Here is a 23,579-nt window from a genome sequence, read left to right as displayed (position 1 = left end):
TGATATATCTCACTGTTCTTTTAATATATTTTCCAACTTCAAATGAAACCCGGTCCCGTGTTACACGCATGGCACACGCGTGTGCAACGAGTGACTCACGCGTGCTCAACGGGTTGCACGCGCGCTGCACATCCGTTGCACACCAGTGTCATATGCGTGTTACACGCGTTCTCAACGCGTGTTAGGGGAATGAACTTTTAGGCAGTAGTGTATACAGCAACGTGCCTGGATGCGCGCCTGTTTGTACTGATGTCGAGTTTACAGTGCTAGCCAACAGAAATACAATGCCGCAGTTTAACCTGAATACCCCACTCAGACACAGTATACTACGAGCCGACCATGCCTTGTTTCAACCCCTTAATGCCGAGTACCAGGCAGGGTAACAACAAATACCCTCTCTTAACGTCTTTGGTATGACGCGGCTGGGGATCGAACCCCGACTTTCCGCTCTCAAGGCAGACGCTCTACCACTTGACCACGGAGGCGGCCTTGTGCAGTTGGAGAAAGGATATCCGGATGGTTATAACATTTGGTGGATGTAAGACTCGTAAATAGCAAGACTTAAAACTATTAGGAGTAAAAGTTTTGATGCGCTGAATAAACAAATTACAAATAAGTTCAAAAGAGAATTTCATATGCGGTAAATTTAGATTTGAATTGAATGTCTCTAAAACTATCTTTGTGAGTAAATATATATATTTCAAAATATGTAGTTTGTATTACTTACCTGAAACCTTTGTGGCTTTACCGACTGTCCCATGTTAATATAAGCTAATGTTATTAGGAATATGGGGTTATCACGGGTTGTACTTGGGCGTGGAAACCATGATTCGCGCTGCAGGTAATCAGTTTAAAGATCTGTATTAACAATTTCTTGTCTTTGTATCTTTCATTATTTTCCACGTTTATCCAACGTCTTTGTGATGAAAAGTACTTATTAACTTCGGGTATAATCTCATAAACGGGGGTGTTATAATATCCACGCAATTATATTTAATAGTACGGGAATTTATTTATACAACTTCCTGTGATAGTGCAGCATGTGTGTGTCTCTCGTTTGAGATGTATTTCGCATTTGAAGACAATGTTCATAATGAAATGTGCGGAATTATGTAGAATCAAATGTTTTATTTTTCGTGGATCGAACTTGCAACTTTCGTTTCTTTAGCCCAGTGAGGAAACCACTTGGTAACAGTGACGCTGATAAATCACAATTCGTTTAAGAATATCTTTTTCAAGTTCCATTATACCAGCAAGAGATATTTTACGCCCGTTTCCTAACGTTCATGGAAACTAAGTTTTAAAATTGTTGATAAATGTTGTTTTGAGTTGTGGCTCCGTATACACAACATTAGGCACCATCAGATTCAACCTCTTCCCAAATGTTAAGAAAGCCCCGATTGGCAAGCATTATACAACTAAAAGTGACGTCATTTCTACTGTAGAGGACTCTTTAAACCACCAGAATTAAGCCTTTTACACCAGTGGTATTCAGGCATTTCAGCATCGTTGGCAGAAGTGCGTGGACCTCGGAGGGATTATGTAAATATGTAGCAGCCCAACCCAATCAACGCAGTCGACCATAGTTAGGCTCAGAAACCTTTCAGCAAAGGCTCATAGACGTTCTCGCTAGGGAACTATGAAACTGTTTTATTGACCTTGTACATCTCCATCTCAGATAAGTGAAAAGGCAGCTTATCGCGATGATCAAGAGGATTAGGTACTGACAAAATGGCCAACCACTTTCATTTTGTACATAACAGTGTCCCATTAAAGAACTATTGGACATTATCTTACAATTCTTGAATTATGTATTGTGAGACAGAAAGTGCATGTGATATTCAGTACAGCAAGTATAGTGGTTTGATTAACGTGGAAGCTCTTCATGATAGATTTGTATTGTGCACTTTTGCACACATGTATTTGTCTGATGATCCTCTTGTGAAGAATGTCAAGACATGTCAAGGCATTCCTGAGTTTTCTTAAACGAACCCAGGATGTTGGACATAATCTCAATATCAGTGTTGACTTTGTTGATGGGTCTGTACTGCAGGACGGTTTAGAAATGAGTGTCAACCAAGTAAAGTGCCATATCAAATCGGCCTAGATTCAGTATTTCAAGATGATCAGCAACCCTGTTGAATGTCCTTCGCAGAAGGCTGCAGTGTTCTGGGAGTCTTCACATTTTCCGAAAAGTTCTGGGCGGGTTCGACTATAGCTAGGCAGCGCTTCCTGGGAGAAGTCCCATTTTCTGTCTGGACTGCGTGTAGAGGGTCAAGGGCCCCGAGGTGATGATGAGCCTTACCAGCCTGACTGTGCAAGGATCACCCAAACTCTCTTTGCTGCATTTTTTATTTTAATCTAATATGCTTGTTGTGAGAGGCGACTAACGGGATCGGGTGGTCAGGCTCGCTGACTTGGTTGATGCATGTCATCGTATCCCAATTGCGTGGATCGATGCTCGTGATGTCAATCACTGGCTTGTCTGGTCCAGAATCTATGTTTTCTTGTTGACTGAAGTCCTTGAAGCTCTCGCGTCGATAAGGATGATGTCCGTGCAAATGACAAAAATAAACGGTAGTTCACATCAGAACATCTCTTTATTTAGAATGTGATGTCTTTGGCCTTGGTTTTAGCCGATTATCTTATCAATATCTCGATAAAACGGCCATGTATACTTCACTCCAGTGATGGCATGGATGACGCCATTAGTTGCAAGCCAATTCTTGGTCAAGAAGGTTCCATCAAACGGTGAAACCCTGAAGCCATCTTTACCTGTTGAGAGTGAATTAGCAAGGGCGTGAGTGAGCGGGTGGGTGGTTGGTTGAATAAGGGAGGACGGGAGGGAGGAGCTTAAAGCAGCATTTCAGACACATCACGGCGTATGAGTTTGATTTGCAAGAAAATCTTAAAATGATGCAGGCCTTGGACGTTTATCACTGTGGTGAAACCCACCAGCAGTGGCATGGTCCTGACGAACTTCGAAACATAATAGGGATTCGAATCCATGATCATAGGTTTATGGCACTCCTAAGGGAGGCAGCGCTGCTTAATGGGTTGTGTTGCCGAAAACCAGTGACACCTTTGTCCCTTGACTGTTATATTATCATACCATGAACACTAGAATTCACATCTATGTAATACCACTGCAAGCATATCATCTTTTGTGAGAGTACGTGACGAATATGACCGCTTCAGAGCACTGGTAATGACCTTGGTACAATGGGGGTTTGTCATTTGCGTCATGTATGGTAGAATTATCTAATGTACCCCAACCAATACCCTCTACACAAATGTACCGCTCAAGCTGCATGTATCTCGAGTGAAAGTGGACCTTGAATGGACAGTGAAAAGTGTTGTTTACTCGAACTGTTCAATTATACATGGAGCACTGTTCGTGGAACTCGTGTATTTGTCTGCATGTGAGAGGACCCGTGGTAGTACTTCATTGGAATGAAATGGAACACTAGTGCTCTATCAAGTTCATATCACTGTAATGCACAACATATATGTTCGGGACTAAAGTAGGCAATCCGTTCATAATCAGCATGAAAATTTAAAACCTGATGACCAACTGGGGTTAACCCTTAAACTGATACATTGTAGCTTTTGAATGTAACTTTACAGATTTGTGCTAGCAGTAAAATTCTAGAAGTTGAAACTTGCCGAATTGGTGGATGGTGTAGGTATTGTCGTATTTAGAGTTGTCGTCGTAGAGTTTCTCATTGTCATACAAACCACCAGTGTAGTACACGCCTGGCAGGATGTGAAATTCCACCAATGCTGGGGGTAGATTTGTATGGCGATTTACAAGTCGGTGGAGGAGGGGTTGGAAAACCCTTTATATTTATTAAGGACAAAAATATACTTTTTGAGAAGGTGAAAAACAGAATTCATGGTTCACGTATTATTCTTATAAAGAGTGAAAACATTAATTAAAGTACTCATGGAAATGAAAAAAAACTGTTTTGCTGGACTTAATAATCGACACAAAGCATTACGTAGATGTAAATACGAAATAACAAAACAACTGGACAAGTACTAGTCTGGATTTGCTAGTTTTATCTCAGTGCTCAATACAAAATGTACTTTACAGGAGGTAATTTGTAGGCACTTTCAACATTAAAAAATAAAACTAAGTCCAAATTGACATAGCAGAAACAGGCTATAGGCATTATGCAAATTAGCCTGGAAAAAAGTTATCAAAACAATAATAAAAATAACAGCTATGTTTATGTACATAATAATAATGACATGTAAGTTGTTGTTTGAGAAGGGAATATGTTACTTTTACGTTCTGATATTTGGACGATGATTCACTATCCCACAATGCCACTCACAAATCACTAACCACTGACAAATCACATGCACGTGGGTTTTAAGCACCTGTTTTCACCTGTTGTCAAGGTGTCATAGGTCATGGACATTGACCTTGATCTACTAACACCTGGTTATGCTCAGTTTCAAAATAGTCTGTTTTGTTCATATTTTTACACACTTTTACGTGTAAAGAGACATTAAAAACCTTTGATACGCTGTATTTGTGCCAAGGCCCAATTAGTACTAATTGAGTTGTTTGAATATTTATATATTTTGTGTATTACCTGCATTTATTTAAAATCTGAGATAAAAAAACAGGTTTTTTTCATTTCCGTGAGTACTTTAGTCAGCAATGTTGTTGAACAAGGATCACTCACCTCGTAGCATGGACATATTGCTGAAGAAAGCATCACTTATCTTGTTGTATGGTCCTGTTGTTAAACAAAACTTCACTAACCTTGTAGCATTGGGATGTGGTGGAAGAAAGCATCACACACCTTGTAGTATTGGCATGTTGTTGAATAAAGCATCACTAATTAACCTCATGGCATTGGGGTGGTGTTGGACAAGGAATCACCTCCCAAAGTTAGAAAAATCTTCACTCACCTGATTATTCATACTGAAGCATGAACATGTTGTTTGATTTAAGTAACATTCTCAAACAAAAATAAGTTTCCCGAAATGCCCCACAATAGTTTCACTTTACAATTTCATTTTCCTATACGAACACCATTTCATCCAGGCTGTTCAATTATAGGAACATGTCGCGGAACGTGGACTTGGCAGCACATGATGTAATCCACTACTTGTGGCTGCCAAGACTCATCATACTGCTATAAGCCTGTAGGTCACATAATCTCAGGGGACTTCGTAAGTTATATTAATCCAAATATCGTGAGCAACCCCCTACCAATTGGGATCACATCTTTAGAATGGGCCACAAGAGAAGATAAACCTGTTGAATGTCTTTCAGGGCGGATTAAGTCAGTATGTGATGTTGTCATTGGTAAAATGCACAATCCTAAAAAGAGGAAAGGGAATTGGAATAAACCCATTCTGTCCCAGCCAGGAGTCATCCTGCAAGTCTGGCTGCCCCACATGAAAGGTGTGTAGTTTTTCCCGCTTCAAATAACATATCCATCACATGTAAGCAACAAAACATTAATTGTTCGATCCTAGAAGTTCGTATAAATAACATGTCAAATAATGCATCATATGAGGCCAGTATGCTAACTGGGGATGAAATCTGCCTAAATCATGCATCTGTTCTATCAATTTTTGACTTGACTCTAAAACCTGAAGACATGTCCTTTTCTCCTTTGAACTGAATTCCAAAACTCCATAAAAATCTGTTCAAAGAGAGATATATGGCTGGGGCCAGCAAATGTACCACCAGATCCATGTCTCAAAGATTAACCATAATCCTTAATACAATCACGCAGGGCTTTCCTGATATTCAAAGAAACAAGTGAGACATCTGAGAAAAGTGGAATTAATACCATGTGGATTCTCCAAAACTCAAAGGATTTGCTTGACTCTTTCCAATCTCAGAAAAGAAACAAGTTCCACTCTGTCAAAACATTTGATTTTTTAAGTTTTCACACCACAATCCCACATGACAAACTTGAGGAAAATCTTTATTCCTTGATCCATGGGGCTTTTGTTACAAAACGTGGTGACCAGAGATACAGTTACATATCTATATTCAGGACAATTTATGTGAAAAGCTGGACTTCCTTATTGATAACATCTGTGTAAAATGTGATGGTTTGACATTTTAGGAAGAGAATATATGAATGTCAACTTCTTTAGTATGAGTAACCTAACATTTCGGAGTGTATGCTTACTCCACTCATCACTGAAATCTTCATGACATCCTTTGAAGAATTAGCCCTCTCCACAGCACCATTCCAACCCCTCTGCTGGTACCGAAATGTAGACGACACATGCACCAATCAACACCTTCCTTTCCTAGACGTGTCCCTCCAAACCACAGATGACGGACTAAGAACATCAGTGTATTGCAAGCTCACACATACAGACCAGTACATCCACTACAACTCCTGCCACCATCCCCAGATAAAACACGCTATCATCGCCACCCTCATCAGACGTGCAAAATCCATTTGCCACCCTGATGCCCTCAGCAGTGAACTGGACCATCTCAAGGAAACATTCACCTCCCTCAACAGCTATCCTGCCCACCTAGTCTTCAAAACCATCCGCAAGACCCTCAAGAACCCAGGCCTAAACCAGCTCAATCTCCTATCAGAATCACCATACCCTACCAAGGCCCTGTCACTCATCAGATTTCCAGCTTCATCATGAACAAAGCAAACATGTCTAGATCAAGATCCATCTACAAGCCAATGGCAGAGGCACCAGCAGCGCATGTCTCAACCCCCGAGGATGTATATACCAGGTCCCCTGCAACTGTGGCCTCCAGTACATTGGAGAGACCCTCAGACCCCTCAACGGCAATCTCAAAGAACATCGGACCTCTGTGAACAAACTCGACCTGAAATCCGCTATTTCCGAACACATCCTGAAGAACCAAAACCATAACATCATGTAGGAAGTCACCAAAGTCCGTTCTACCAACAAACACAATTGGCGACACAAAGAAAACTACAAGAAGCCATGGGCATCAGGAAACACCAGCCAGCCATGAACCGTGACCAGGGAACCTATCTGCCTTGTGCTTGAGACTTATTGCTTTGATCTTTGTCGGTGCTAATTACCTAGGTGGGTTCAATTTGCCCTGTACCAGACAGTGTTCTTAATGAACTGTAACAAGTATATAAAACCTCTTGCCGCACTTATTTAAAAAATGTTTGCACGTAGGCAACATTTCCTTAATTAAAATTGTAATTCATTTTTATCGGGTTTTGCAATCCTATAGGTTATATAAAGGTCTTTTATATAAATAATGTTTTTCATTGTGCATTGTGTCTCATCGGCCTTTTGTGGCCTGATTTTTGATTTTTTAATGTCTAATGTGTACACATACAACATGTGACACATAAATAAAATATTTTCTTCTTTTTCGTCTTCTTCTTCAATGTCCACCTTTTGTTATCTTATTAATTGTGTTACATGTACATGTATGTGCTCTCTGCCTCATATGATTCATTCACCCGATGAAGGAGTAAGCATATACTCTGAAACGTTGTGTTCCTCACAATAAAGAAGTTGACATCCATATATTCTCTTCCTTATGTGTATCACTTCTAAATGCCTTTCAAAGACCTGGTTTGACATTTAGATAAGAAGTAGTCATCCCCGTGGGCACCAATTGTTATCCCCTTCTTGCGGATCTGTTTCTTTATGTATATGAATCGGCATTTCTGCTCGGATTGTCAAAGTAAAAACAAGTCAATTTGGCCAAGAAGCTAACTTAAGTTTCAGGTGTATCGATAATCTGATATAGTTCACTAACCATCAAATAGCCTGTTCCCTTATACTGATTTACCCACCTAAACTAGAAATAAAAGAGACCATCGAGACTGCCAAATCTGTTTAATATTCGGATCTATGCTAACAGATTCAGAATGACAAAACAGTCTCCACAAGACTGCATGGCAAGAGGGATGATTTCAACTTTCTAACAGTTAACTTTCCCTTCATGTCGAGCAATATTCGAGCAGCTCCAGCCTATATGTTTACATTTCACAACTTTTGAAATACAGTCGAGCATGCTCTTTCTACCAAGATTTCAAAGAGCATCACACGAATCTTGCTCAGAAGTTGTTTGATCAAGCTTACAACATTTAAAGCCTCAGTGAAGCTTTCAAAAGGTTTTTTGGAAAAATTGTGAAGGACATTTCCGAATTTGACGCATGAGTGCCAAAAATGATGTCCGATGCAATTCCCTATTTTGACTTGTACCATATTTTCCCATGTATTTTCAGATGAATAACTGACTTGCCTTTGCATGTGTTTGTGACGGGTGCCACCGGTGGGGCAGGATACGCTCACCCTTTCGCGAACGCCTGGTGGCACGACTATTCTACAGTGATTCATAAACACAAGCTCATGATGTAGTCGTAATCGTACAATCGACTCTGCTTTTAGCAGAGATTTCAATTAAGTACGGAAATAGTTTGGTCGCTTTTAATTAAGTCCCTCACCTTGAAGCATGGACAGGTTGATGTAAAAGGCTTCACTCACTTTGAAACAAAGGCATTTTGTTGAATAAAACTTCACTCACCTTGTAGTATTGGCTCGTGCCATGTGAATGTTGTTGAACAAAGCATCACTCACCTCGTAGCAGGGGTATGTTGTTGAACAAAGCATCCGTCTTATTTTTATCCATTTTAGTAAATGCGAGATCATATGGAGCAATGACTGTGATGTTGTCTTCTGTAGACAAAAATGCCTGTGTCAGTCATACATAGCAAACTTGATATTTAATTTGAATTGACTTGTCGTATATCATAGTCAAATTGGGCCCGTGACAATCCGGGGTAGAATAGGTCTTCAGCAACACATGCTTGCTGCAAAAGGCGACTATGCTTGTCGTAAGAGGCGACTAACGGGATCGGGTGGTCAGGCTCGCTGACTTGGTTGATACATGTCATCAATCCCAAACGTTGATCCATGTTCATGATATTATTATAGCGCATATCATAGTCAAATTGAACACAATAACCACGACCGTCAAACGTAACGTTAATTTTAACCCGATGTCTTTAACGCAGCGTATTATACTGAATCTTAATCGTTAACCTGTGTACTTGGACAAAGCGTATTATGTATATGTAAAAACAATCATGTTTACCTGTGCACTTAAACGGGGCATAGTATATCAATGTTTTACAACGTTTACCTGTGTACGTGAATACAGAGTGTTATTTCAATGTTTACAACGTTAACCCATGTACTTGAATGCGGTTTATTGTCAATATTTAATGGATTCCTGTATGCTTGAACGCTTTGCAATATGTAAGACTAGCTTTTAACACCGTCATATCTACTTTATTATTACTCAACGTTTGCCCCAATGTTTAAAATTCGGTTAATAATAGTGTGGGGATTTTCAAACCTTTCAGTTTGCTCGTCATTCCCGACAAGGCGGCAGCAGTCAGAAACGAGGAGTAATTGGGTTCCTGGTATAGGTCTTGGGCAATATCAAAAGTCGGAGGAGACAGGGTAGAGCTCAGCAGAAAGATTTGGCCATTAGAGACGCTCAGGTTGGTTTCCGTGAGGACGACACCGTTGACAACAGTCACCTGGACGCAAGCCAAATCGCAAGAAGTTCAACGTTAAACTTTAAAAGAGCAAAAGATGAAGAAAAATACAAACGTGGGAAAGGGCAACAAAACCCGTTAAACACTGTGGACGCCATGTTACAGCAACGGACCTGGTTGTGGGGGTAGGTGACCATGCGTACAGGTTTTGACGCCAGGGTGTTGACTTTCTCCCCTGTCCAGTGGTGGTGCGTGTTCCAAGTGTACGGCACGATGTGATACTTGACCAGGGCCTTCAACTCTAGCAGGTTCTCCTTCTGATACAGCCGCGTAATCATCTGCTCGGGAAGCAGTTGAAACGCCGCGTCTACCGGGACGAAGACGGTGTAGTTTCCTTCAGTACGAAAAGAGGTTGTTTAATTTTCAAGTTGTCTTGTGAACCGTATTTCAGTTGTATCAGCGTGAACCTAGGGCTTGTTGTTCTTTGTTCCATGTAAAAATCACAATGAACGGCTTGAGAATAATCGAATCCTGGCCACATTTTGTTTGTTTGTTTGTTGTTTAAAGCCACACTCGGCAGTATTCCAGCCATATGACACGGTCTGTAAATAATTAAGTCTGGACAAGACAATCCTGTGTTTGATATTATGAGCACCTGTCCAAGTTAACTCTTAAGGCAGTTGAATCGCCGCGTCTACTGCGACGAAGACTGTGTAGTTTCATCCAGAATGAAAACAGGTAGTGTAATTTGTTAGTTCTGTTTTGTGCTGTATTTCATTTATTGATTTATTTACTGTGTATCGAAAAACTGATTTGCAAACTGTATAACTCCGCGTAGCTGATTTTTACAAAAGGTTCACATGGATTTTTAGCTTCACACCTAAATTAACACAAAACAATACACAGTCAATCCTTAAAATGAAATTCGACTGCGAATACATGGTTTATCTACAAAAACAATCATGTAAACAGACAAAATAACGAGATTGGTAAACATTCCAGGCGTAGGAATACATACTGTGACATGACATGAATACGGTGATTGTTAAATTTACGCACATAACTTGACACGCCTACAAAGTCAGGAGCCAATCAACAGAGAGTAGCATGAACAAATTTTCATTGGACCTGTCAATCAAGGCAAGTGGCGAGAAGAACTGGAACATTCAGACTGTGAGGAATGGGAACAAATATATGTCAGCAGAAGACGGCTGTTTCAAATGACATGGACAGTAACCGCAAGATACAAACATTTGTTCCCTGAGAACGGGAAGACACAGTTGGAAAAATGAGAGCAAGAAATGAAACTTGAAGTCATGAAATTTGTGGAACCCATGCGAGCGAAAAAAACAACAGCCGAGTGAGCCTGCACGTTTGCTGTTTCATTCCTTCTCAGCCTTCGATCTCGAAGGATGGTTTGGCCAATGAATATGCATGAAGACAAAAAGTCCTGTGCATGATAATTCAGGGTAGCAGAAACGGATTTCTATTAATTGTAATTGGGATTCCCCGACATTCCGTAGTGGTGAAAATACGAATAATCCGCTTCGGTGGGCGTGTCTTAATTGTTTACATTCTTTGGGAAAGGAATGAAATAACACGTGACCAATTCACCTTATCAGAAATCAGGAATCACAATGAACACAGCGAAAATTTAATTATATCAGTGTGAACCTCGGGTTGGTTGTCTTTGACCTTTCGTTGTTGTTTGACGCCTCACTGGGCAATATTCCATATGTCCCCGAAAACTCTTGGAAAAATAATTATGCTACAGATTGTGACTGCCACAGAAGTAACATTGTTGCAAGGTGTTTTGACTTTAAAAATTCAGGCTTATAGTTTTAATTGAAAAGAAATTGGGTTTTGTGGTTGTAGTTGAAAAATCTAATCTCGAAACAAAATCCAAGTCAACTCCTACCAACGCCCCCACCCCAGCCCCGAACCCCTCCTCTCCGCAGAATAGCAAATGGTCGTGTAAGTGTAATATAGCGAACTGATCTTGAAATGTTTTAGCCAAGGCGACATAGCTTAAACTATGGGCTGGAATACCTACTTATGACAAGTGCGGATCCTGGCATGCCTAAGGGGTACAACTCTGACAGATAGGCTAACACTGATAGGGATATTTGGCAAATAGAAATGTCATAGTCAAATACAAGTTCATACATCCATACCTTTCGTGTGAACATACCTTTGTTCAGGAGACTCTCCAGTCCGGCTCTTCGTACGAGACTTGAGAAGGACATGACGTCGTACCTGGAAGCCAGTGCCTCCATGATAGTTAGCGCAGCAACATCATAGACGCCAAGCAGAAGCAGCCCCCACACGACGTGCACGTTCATTGCTCCACCAAGTAAGTTACCCTAGAAACGTGTGTTATTTCGAGAATTCATTAATTTTGGTAAATGTAATTTAGGTGTTTGTTCGTATTCCTAAATTTCCAAAATTACTTTCTTCGATATAAAAATCAAAATGAATCGGCGCAAAACGGCTTGAGAACAATCAATTCTGGGCCACATTTTGTTTGTTTGTTCTATAACGCCGCACTCAGATATATTCCAGATACATGTCGGCGGCCTGTAAATAATCAAGTCTGGACAAGACAATCCAGTGTTTGATATCATGAACAACGATCAACGCAGCCGTTGTTATAGATAACACGCCATCAAGGAAGTCACCAATCCTGATCACCTGATCCATTTGGTCGTTAGATTAGGCATGCTGAGCCTAACCCGGTGTTGGGGGTGAGAGTCTGGGCCAGACAAACCAGTGGGGACCTTTCCGGACCAGGAATCCTTGTGGATCATTGAACTGAACTTAACTGACCTTTATTAACACTATGGTCACTAGCAGCGGCATTAGAGGTAGAATTCAAGGATTGGTTTTACAAATATGCACATATATTAAAACAATAGTACCATGACAAAACATCATTTAAAACACTTCGAGTGAAAGTATGTCTTTTGATGTACTGAATAAACATACAACGACGGGTTTATTTTTAGAGAGAAATGTATATGCGGTAAATGTGAATTCAATGCCTCTTATACTTTCTTTGTAAGTAAATATATTAGATCTAGTCATTAGTGAAGTATGTATCCATGGCTTCCATTACTCACCGAGATCCTTTGTGGCTACACCGGCTGTCCCATGTAAATATAAGCTAGTGTTATCAGGAACATGGGGTTATCAAGGGTTGTACTTGGGCGTGGAAACCAAGATTCGCGCTGCAGGTAATCAGTTTTAAGGGCTATTTTTGCAATTTATGTCTCTATATCTTCCACTTTTTATCATGTATATCTTGTGTTTCTGTGATAGAAAGAACATATGAAATAAAATCCATAAAACATAGGTTTCCTTACTCATGTGTGGGTATGACAATTCGGCGCACATTAAAAGGGTTCCTGTCTATAATAATGATGGAGAATCTTTGACGACACCCATCAGCAAATTTCAAGCAATATCACTACTGGGGACGTCGGGGATTGGTTTCATACTTTTGTGGTGTCACGGAACTCATTACTGATGCCATGTACAGCAATTACTGATGACGTTTACATCAATAAGTGATGCCGTGTATACCCATAATTGATGACGTTTACACCAATTATGAATGACGTATATACTCATAACTGATGGCGTTTACACCCGCTACACAAACAATGTAGAGCGGTGTCGGGTATTACAGAACAAGCGGCTATTATCGTGTGTGTGTGTGTGTGTGTGTGTGTGTGTGTGTGTGTGTCTCTCTCTCTCTCTCTGTGTGTGTGTGTGTGTGTGTGTGTGTGTGTGTGTGTGTGTGTGTTTGTTTGAGTTGGGTTTAACGCCGCTATTAACAATATTCCAGTTATAGCCCAGTGTGTCAGCTTAATGTGGGAGGAAAGCCCGAAGTGATACAGGTCTCAGACGTTTACCATTTCGGTAAAACCCACGAACACGGGTATGGTTCTGACAAACCTAGAAACATAATCGGGGCGAACCGGGATTCGAACCCACAATCACAAGTTTCTGGCGTGTCCAAGGGACGCAACTCTGCACAGCGAATCGCGGCGCCTTAGACGACTAGGCCACCTGTGCCCCCTAACTGAAGTAAGGTATGGTATGGTTTATGGGTTTCAGGGCGACCTGGCCCATTTAAGTTTTTCTTGCCCCCAACACATCAAATGACTTTAAACAAGAGCAAAGTGAAAAATGGAAATGAAATGATTAACCAATATAATAAAGATTATATTTTAAAACACCAAGTAATCAGTATTTCATTTCTGAAGTCAGGAAGTCTTATATTGCCCGCTGAATTGAACCATAAAATATGTTCTGGCCCAAAAGTGTAATTAGAGAAAATGAACACGTAATATACTTTGAGTTAGATAATGTATTCAGCTTTAATATTTCATAAACATATCACTTCGTGAACCATTGATACCAGATTCGATTGCCTTAACATGTTGTTTGTGTTGTTGTTTGTTGTTTAACGCCGCACTCAGCAGTTTCCAGCTAAATAACGGCGCCTGTAAATAATCGAGGATGGACCAGATAATCCAGTGATTGACATCATGAGCTTTGTCAGCACCATATCCGTGCTCGTGGGTTTAACCTAAGTGGTAAACGTCTGAGACCTGCATTACTTCAGGCTTTCCTCCCACATTAAGTTGACACGCCGTGACATAACTGGAATACTGTTAAAAGCGACGTAAAACCCAACTCACTCACTCACTCATTATCCCACCTTAGTGCTTCCAGAATAAAAACTGAGAGATGGTCATGTAGCCTGAACACACTTGAGATGTACAAATCTGATGTCCAATATGCCCGAGGAGTTCGAACCAAGGCAAAAACATTTGAGGCATCGTTAAATATGTGAGTGAAGTTTGCACAATGTTCATTTATAAAATCCTGAGATATAGCGTTTATAACATTTGGACTCATTTTTTTGTCAATGGTTGAATTCAGATAATAACAAAGGCATGGTTTCAGAAGCAGTATCCTGACGTTCAGAAGAATCAACTAGGTTTCACTGTAAAACTTCATGCTTAGCAGCAAGTTTCTAAATACTCAAACCAAAAGGTCCCCAGTATGGTGATCTACCTTCAGTTGTTGGAGATCAATAGCCTGTTTTTTTATGCATTGTAATGTATCGTAATATCCATTTAATGATTCCACACTAGTTTTAAATATTTCTCTGTGATAAGTCTGGTTATTTTACTGCCCTTCGTTGGCAGGTTTTTATACGTTTTAAATTATTTATAATCTTTAACCTTTGATAGTCACGATATGGCTGAAATATTGCCGATGTGACCTAAAACGAAACTCACTCACTCACTCAAGCCAAAAGGGACGTTGCCATGTGACCGGTCGCAAATCATATCCTCAACACAATCATTAACAATAGCTACATTATAGTTGGTTTTATATTTCAGTTTGAGAGACATACGTTCATGACGAAGGCCTAGTGACATTTCTGAGCATTCAGCCTGGAGAGCAGTGTAGTTGCAAAGGCACCCGTGCAGATTCCCAAAGCCTTTGACTGAATGCGGTCAGGTTTGGAAAGATGACATTTGGAGGCACGCTTAAATTCCGTGACAGTATAAATGTTTTATAAAGCCATAACATAGATGATTTATCAGCACCCCACTTCGTTTGATAACCTTATTACATTTGTTAACACCATGAGTTTTATGAGCATTTCATGTTAGTGTCTTGTCAAAATAAACACCACTAATTTAAACTCTCTTACAATTTCAGCAACGACTGCATTGGTGTCGTCAACACAGGGTATGGCCTCAAATGCGATGGAGAAACATCTGGTTCAGCGAAGAATCCGTCGATGGGATTGAAGAGCACGGGTCTATAGACGTCGTGGAGAACGTTATACCAGAAACTGCATACAGGAAGTGGACAGGTATGGTGGGGGTAGCGTTATGATGTGGGCGGCTATCTATTATCATGACAGAACAGGTTTGGTCCATATCCAGGGCAATCTTATGGCTCAACGATACATCAACGAAATTCTCCTACCACACGTCCTACCAATTGCAGCCAACGGCAACGGTGTATTCCAGCAGGACAACGCTCGACCGCATACAGCACGGATCACAAGAGCCTGTCTACACAACAACAACATTGATGTTCTCCACTGGCCCTCCAGATCCCCGGATTTGAACCCTAAAGAGCACCTTTGGGATGAATTGGATAGACGGCTACGCCGCCGTCAACCACAACCCCAGATGTTGCAGCAGTTGGCTTTCGCGTTTCAGGCCGATTGAGCTACCATTCGCCAGGATGTGATTCGTATACTCGTCTCTTGGCTTTGTTAACTGTCTACATATATTTCTTCTTCTTCAGCTGATGTTCATAGTGGGAGAAGGGAGACTACCGATGGATAGATAGGGATTGAGGCATCAATATACCTGGATGAAGGGAGATAACTGGACGGAATGTTCCACTTGATGAAATTTCTTGGAGTTGTGCTTTGAATTTATTATTTTCTTATATCAAAAGTTACGTGTTAGAAAATTTCCAAGTTTCCACTTTGAACGGCTTGAAGTATACACGAACCAAGGGAGATATCGTGTTTATACCTTACTTTGGTTTATTTATTAAATTTTAAATTCATTGCGGGCGCTAAGCCACCTTATAAATTTTCAAATTAAAAAATGCTGAATAGAAAACAGAGGAAAAGACAAACAACGGGCACAACATCCATACAGGTAATTCGTATATGGGTGTAAACACTCATTCTCAATAACTCATTGCATTTACAGAACCAGAGATTTGAAAATCAATTTCACATTAGCTCACCATAATCTAGTTTGCTGTAAATATAACTGAATGAAGAAACCAGTAACGTCAAACTTAGCGTTTATTATAAAGCACGTATCAACATTTGCGTTTAAAACAAATACAGCAGAAATAAGTGAAGTAATGTACGTTGGTTGGAATACATTTGTCTAAACAGCTTCGTCAATCATTCTGTTCCGATGACCTATTGCTGCTGATATGTATTGACACCAGGCTGTCCAGCACAGGTCTCAGCCCCTTCACCATGTGGATAGCATGGCATATATAGAATGTGTACTTTTACTCTAACTCTGATTTGGACCACAACATCAGATAATGTTGGGCGGTCGGGTAGCCTACAGGTTAAAGCGTTTGCTCGTCACGCCGAAGACCCGGGTTTGATTCCCGACAAGGGTTCAATGTGTGAAGCCCATTTCTGGTGTCCATCGCCGTGATATTGCTGGAATATTGCTTAAAGCGGCGTTAAACCATACTCACTCACTCACTCAGATAATGTTATTATGAACATATTTGATATCAAACAAAAATACACAAACACCATTTCAAAACCAAAGACGAAACACACATCTTTACGCGATATGAGATCCCCACTCAAGAGTACTTGTCATACCTTGATCAAATGAAAGGCCACTCCAGAGACTGACCACAAAATGTAACGTACATTACTATAAAGTCAGCATTTATGAGCTGATGTCACAATCTTCTGAAAATAGTTCAACTTCCTATCATTTAAAATAAAACAAATGTATTCAGAAAGGACACATCAACTACTCAGAACAATATAACTGTTAAGATTCAGGAAATAAAACAGTGAAATACACTGTAATTAATTTGAAAAGCAATACCTTTAAGACACACTATATCCTGACATAATCAGACAGAGCTTCATAACAACGGCAGTGTCAGTAACGTACCTTACTTTGCCTTCTCCCATGTGTGAAATGATGACAGAACCAAGTCTCCATCCGCTTTTAGCAGGGAAGGGAACCACACCTTGAACTCGTATGAAGAATCGAACCCGGGCCTAAGGCGACAGAACATTGTAACCACTAGGTTAACCACCACCCCCCCCCCCCCCCCCCCCCCCGCCACCCCCTCCCCACCCCCCACCACCTCAACTTGTTTGAACTAACAGACCAAAGAAATAATCTAATGTGCTTGGACTGCCAATTTGCATGAAACAAGCTCTCCTTTAATTTGAGAGGACAGCAAGTCTAAGTATATTATCACAGTATTTGCAGGGAGAATCGTAATACAGATGACTGGGTCATCTGTGCGGCCGGATGTGATTCAGACATGAGAAGGACATGACGTCGTACCTCGAAGCCAGTGTCTCCATGATAGTTAGCGCAGCAACATCACAGACGCCAAGCAGAAGCAGCCCCCACACGACTTGCACGTTCATTGCTCCACCAAGTAAGTTACCCTAGAAACATAAGGAATAAGTGTCTTCTCTATGTCCGACTGCTTTACCTGGAATCAATATTACGATGCCTTATCCCACCGGTAGGTATAATAACGTAGTGTTTCATTTAATTTTGTTCATGGTGGGGTTTTTAAATGTAAGTTTGCTGTTTGTTCCTATTCGGACAATTTCCATACTACTTTCTTCGATATAAAATCACAATGAATCGGCTTAAATCCCATTAGTTGGCTGTTGTACGTCGCAGTCATATCACCTCGGACTGAGAATAATCAAGCCAGAGCCAGATTTTGTTTGCTTGATGTTTAACGCCGCACTCAGAAATATTGTAGTCTGCACCAGACAATCCAGTGATAGATATTACGAGCAACGATCTACGCTTTCGTTGTACGTTGACACGCCATCAATGAAGTCACCGAAGACGTACTCGAACATTCGCAAATCTTGTTTTATCGCGCTTTGAAGCACACACTTCACCCCAGTAAATACGGAGACTGAACTCTACAAAATTGATATGACATTACGCACACTACGCTCGTAGAAATTAATGTTTTAAGTGGTAGCGGTAAATATATTAATCCAAATATGTAGTTTGTATAACTTACCTGATTCCTTGTGGCTGTACCAACTCTCCCATTTAAATATAAGCTAATGTTATCAGGAACATGGGGTTATCAAGGGTTGTAATAGGGCGGGGAAACCATGATTCGCGCTGCAGGTAATCAGTTTAAAGAGCTATATTAACAATTTCTTGTCTATATATCTTTCATTATTTTTCATTTTTATCTGAAGTCTTTGTGATGAAATGTACTGTTGTTCTCAAATCGGGTATAACCACATGAACGGGGATATTATAATATCCACGGACTGTTTTTTAATAGCCCGTATATGTTATTTATACAACTTCTTGTGATAGTGCAATATGTGTGTGTCTCTCGCTTGAGATTTCTTTGCATTTGAAGACAATGTTCCTTATGAAATGTGCGGAATTATGAAAAATCAAATGTTTTGTTTATTTTTCGTGGTCGAAACGACAGTCATTTCAGTGGAAATATCTAACATCTCCTCCTCCAAAGCTTGTTCCATCATCTGGCTTCGGTTTTCTGGGATTCCAAGAGAATCCTGCTGGTGCACTAGCCCTCGAAAAGGACACACCATTAATAGCATGGCTACAAGGCATGGGTGTGGGTGTGAACTGATTGAACATCCTGCGTATACACCACATTGGCACCGTCATGATCAGATTCATCCTCTTCCCAAACTTGAAGAAAGACCTGATGGGCAAGCATTATACAAATAAGATGACGTCTTTCTACTGTAGAGGACTCTTTAAACCACCAGAGGAAGGCCTTTTACACCAGTGTGATCCGGGCACTTCAGCATCATTGGCAGAAGTGTGTGGACCTCGGAGCGGATTATGTAAATTATCAACCCAAATGCATCATAGTTTAGTCGTTCTCGGTAGAGAAGTATAAAAATGAGGTTTTATTGACTTTGTACATCTCCATCTCAGATAAGCGTAAAGGCAGCTTATCGCGATGGTCAAGATAATTGTGCACTGACAAAATGGCCGACCATTGTCATTTTGTACATAATAATATCCCATTAAATAACTACTGGGCCCACTTGCACAAAGCGATCTCAGCACTAAGATGATCGTAACTCCCATACTTTAACATAGGCTTCCAACAGTCGTAGCGCTAAGATCGCTTTGTGCAAGTGGGACCTGGACATTATCCTACAGTGGTGCACGGTGGCCCAGTTGTCTAAGACGCCGCGATTCGCTGTCTGGGCTCCCCAGAAACCTATGATTGTGGGTTCGAATCCCGGTACGCGCCGATTATGTTTCTAGGTTTGTCAGCACCGTACCCGTGCTCGTTGGTAAACGACTGAGACCTGCATCACTTCGAGTTTTCCTTCCAAATTAAGCTGAGACGCCGTGATATAACTGCAATACTGTTAAAAGTGGCGTTAAAACCAACTCACTCACTCACTTAATTATCCTACAGTTCTTGAATTATATATTGTGATACAGAAAGCGCTTGTGTTGTACAGTACAGCATTTATAATGGTTTGATTAACGTGGAGTTTATTCATGATAGAATTGTATTGTACTCTTTTGCACACATTTATTTATCTGATGGCCCTCTTGTGAAGTATGTCAAAACTCATGATGAAAACAAGGCATTCCAAAGTTTTCTTAAACGAGCAAAGGATGTTGGATGTAATGTATATGTCAGTATTGATTTCTTGGCTGTACGGTACAGAAATGAGTGTCAACCAAGTGCCATATAAAAACAGCCCAGATTCAGTTTGGAGGACAGGCTATCTGAAGGATATGAGGACAGCGTCGAGTTTATGTGCAGTGTGTTGAGAAGATTAGCAACCATGCAGTGCCCTACGCCTGGATGAAGCCGGCTGTTCTGAAAAGTGAAACCGTCAATGTGTGATTTTGCATCAAAGTGTACATATGAAATTTAGAATATGCAATGAGACTGTCTAACACATTGTCAGTGGATGCCCAACTTTGGCACAAACACAGTATCTTATGCGAAATAATGGAGTGGCTCGATCATTTTATTACCGTCTTCTCTAAGCTTGTGGCTTCCGAGTCCATCGATGGTGCGACCCAGAATATGTAGAGGGCGTCATGGAAAATAATAAATACAAAATTCTTTGAAATAGGCCCAATAAATCCAATGAAATAATTATATAATTAATTTTTTGGTCCCTTTTGACATCAATGGGATTGACAAGATTCGGGAAAAATCATGGCAAGATAGCAGACCTCGCTTTCGAACCGTCATGCTTGCATCCAAACTACCAAGTTGTCTGACTCCTTATCGTTCTCAGTGCCTTAGCTTTGGTACCTCGAATCTGTTGACTGACATTGGGAGAGTACGCGGGGTTGTTGCCAGGAATACAGCCCTTCTGACAATCTGGGCAATGCAGAAGGCTCCAGTGTTGGGAAGTCTTCACATTCTCCGAAAAGTTCTCTGTGGGTTTGACTAGGCTGCGCTTCCTGGGAGAGGGAGGGAGTATGGTTTTACGCCGTTTTTAGCAATATTCCAGCAATATGACAGCGGGGGACAGCAGAAATGAGCTTCACATATTGTACCCATGTCGGGAATCAAACGGGGGTTTCGGCGTGACAAGCGAACTCTTTAATCACTAGGCTACCCGATCGCCCCGCTTCCTGGGAGAAGTCCTATTCGCTGTCTGGGCTGCGTGTAGAGGGGGCAAGGTCCCTGAGCTGATGATGATTTCGATTATCTAGATTACGTTGATTACCATAGATTTCATAGACACACGGTTAACAGGTGGACTCACACAGAAGTTAGCAGCACTGACAGTAATGTTTCAGTTCTTATTCCGAGCTGACTAATCTACAAACACAGATGGTATTGCAAATCTACACAGATATAAGTTGTCACGACGCCAGTCTAGTTAGATTAACATACATCGGCTCAAACCACATGTCACGTTGGTGATTCTGCATGCACAACTCTTTGAACGTCCTTTTGGGCACCGACGCGATATGCATGGGCTGTTTATGTATGAGCGCGTTCGTTCGTTCGTTCGTTCGTGCGTGCGTGCGTGCGTGCGTGCGTGCGTGCGTGCGTGCGTGCGTGCGTACTTACTTAAGATTATCATGATAAAAATAATTTTGCCCCAGGTTTTCAAAGACATTGTTCACTGAAAGTGTTTGCAAGAAAATACCGTCCTTTTGAATATTTAAATGATCGACATCTAAACTATTCATTTCATGCATTTATTGCTTGTACTGTTGAAACGAGAAAATTACGATGAGAATAAGTTCTTTAAGAAACATAAAAAGTTTAAACCAGTACATTTGTTCTATCTAATTAATCTTTTGACATTTGAAACTTCTTTCAGCTCGGAAAAACATGTAAGAAACTTTACTCTTGCGTTAAATACCAAATACAACCCATTTGCCAGATGATATCAGAGATACTTGTGAGCATAAGTGACTGGCTTACACTCGAGTATCTTGATGATTTGTCCTGTCCAGTGTTTGTTGAGGTCAGTGTAGTGATCATGTGGTACTTGTGGATGCAGTTGCTTCATTACTGTGAGATCGACCTTTGTGATGTCAGAAACAACCAAGCGGCTGGTTGCCTTTTCAGAACAACAGAAATTTAATGTGATTACAAGCATTTGGATAAATGCAAATTAGGGAATGAAAAATAGACGGAAAATAGACGCTGCTCGTGTTTATTCACATATCTTGAACAATTTATGTCACACTTTGAACACATTTTATGTACTGTTGTCACAGTTTAGGCAGATGGGAGGCAACATCTGCATAATGGAAGACTTCCATGTCAGCAGTCAGTCTGTACGTATACACAGCTCTTCATTGAACAAAGACGGCAAAGGTGCCAGCGACCTCTTTGCCATCACCTACAGTCCCTCTATGGTCGACCGAACCCGTTAAGAAAAGAATAATATGTTAATCTAAAAATCAATTCATCACTAATGAATATGTAAAACATAATCAGATCAATTAGTGAGTAAAAAAAGTTAAAAAAATGTTTTATTTAGATCCTAAAATATTGTTAAACAAACAGAGGTACCGACTTCCGCACGACGTTAGAGAGAGAGAGAGAGAGAGAGAGAGAGAGAGAGAGAGAGAGAGAGAGAGAGAGTTTATTTGCGTGTCACGCGTTACAGTGTTACAGATTAATTATATACAAATTCAATACATAAGTAAAATAGGGCTTATGAGACACGATACAAACATATAAAGCATATAATTCATCATCTTCTCGAGGCAAGGGAGTTGACTGACTATAAAAGTCCAGTTTCCAACCTTGCCGAACTAGGCTGGAATTCCTGGGCTCGACCGTAGCGCCACCAGTGGTTATTACGAGTTATGTTCCTTCTAAGCCTCTCCTATGGACCAATCAGATTCCACCTCTCGTATCACTTGCATTTGTTTCAAAAAAAATGGTGGCGCCCTGTCAAAACGATCTGATTGATAATCAAGATCTATATTGTGATAAAACGGGTCTTACATAGCGAAGTGCATCAAATCACGTGAGCACAATGATTTAAAACATGAAAAGACTTGGAAAATATCTGTTGACAACGAGTTGGCGGTGCAACATGCTTTGCAAATCCTTCAATCGACAGAAATCTGCACGACATTTTACAAACCGGATTTCGATTTCGGTGGGCGATTTTGATTGGACTATGCATAGACTCGTTAGCCCAGCCAAAATGTAACTCCATAATACCAGCCTAGCTCGGCAAGGGTGGAAACTGGACTTTTATAGTCAGTTAACTCACTTGCCTCGGGAAGATGATAATTCATAAAAAAAGTATGAAGCTACATGTATAACAATTTCAGCAATATATAAGTATTGTTAAAGACAATTCATTTGAAAGATAATAATCGTTTATACATTACTAAAAGGGTCTTAGATAAACAATACTGTAAGTCGTCCGATTTCAATATAAAACATAACTTATGCATATCATCAAGGGTATAACTACTCTGGGATACATGTGAAGCTTAATAAAATAATTCATATCTTAAATCTTCATAAAAAAGGCATAATGTAAGAAAGTGCTATTCATCTTCAACAGTGCTGATATTTAAAGCATTGAAACAATATTTACAAAATCTATCACATAGTAGTGTTGGTGGTTTAGAACAACGTTTCTATAGCAAACTTTAAGCTAAAACACGGCGTTGGTCCTTATATCTAAGCTTAAAAACATATTTTTCAACAAGTCAAGTCTGATTAAAAAAGCCTGTATGTTCTTAACTTATTACCATTTATGGTATTTCTTTCATCCAAAAATGTCATTTATTCATTTCC

The 23,579-nt window shown here is 40.4% G+C and overlaps 1 protein-coding gene across 2 annotated transcripts; it reads right to left on the bottom strand.

The window, feature by feature from the left end:
- Positions 1 to 2,581: 2,581 nt before the first annotated feature.
- LOC124148166 (transforming growth factor-beta-induced protein ig-h3-like) lies at positions 2,582 to 13,151 on the bottom strand. 2 transcript variants are annotated; one of them, XM_048387987.1, is made up of 7 exons: positions 12,629 to 13,151; positions 11,701 to 11,872; positions 9,683 to 9,903; positions 9,365 to 9,551; positions 8,584 to 8,682; positions 3,667 to 3,783; positions 2,582 to 2,775 (listed from the first exon to the last, which is right to left on the bottom strand). In XM_048387987.1, the coding sequence occupies exons 2-7, from the start codon at positions 11,849 to 11,851 to the stop codon at positions 2,633 to 2,635; spliced, it is 918 nt and encodes a 305-aa protein (XP_048243944.1). In that variant the 5' UTR covers positions 11,852 to 11,872; positions 12,629 to 13,151; the 3' UTR covers positions 2,582 to 2,632. The 2 variants fall into 2 exon arrangements, with proteins under 2 accessions (XP_048243944.1, XP_048243943.1); XM_048387986.1 differs by lacking the exon at positions 12,629 to 13,151 and having other exon boundaries at positions 11,701 to 12,598.
- Positions 13,152 to 23,579: the final 10,428 nt, after the last annotated feature.

The sequence above is a fragment of the Haliotis rufescens genome, unplaced genomic scaffold, assembly GCF_023055435.1.
Source record: "Haliotis rufescens isolate VD_foot unplaced genomic scaffold, xgHalRufe1.0.p SCAF_7, whole genome shotgun sequence".
NCBI classification, from domain to species: domain Eukaryota; kingdom Metazoa; phylum Mollusca; class Gastropoda; order Lepetellida; family Haliotidae; genus Haliotis; species Haliotis rufescens.
The sequence above is the reverse complement of the archived record's forward strand: the minus strand, read 5'-3'. Positions and strand labels throughout refer to the sequence as shown.

Coding starts and splice junctions, on each gene's coding strand:
- LOC124148166 (XM_048387987.1), bottom strand. CDS start 11,851: ATGAACGTGCACGTCGTGTGGGGGCTGCTTCTGCTTGGCGTCTATGAT. Junction 9,904..11,700: donor GGAGAGTCTCCTGAACAAAG/GTATGTTCACAC, acceptor TTCGTACTGAAG/GAAACTACACCGTCTTCGTC. Junction 8,683..9,364: donor AATGACGAGCAAACTGAAAG/GTTTGAAAATCC, acceptor TTTTGTCTACAG/AAGACAACATCACAGTCATT.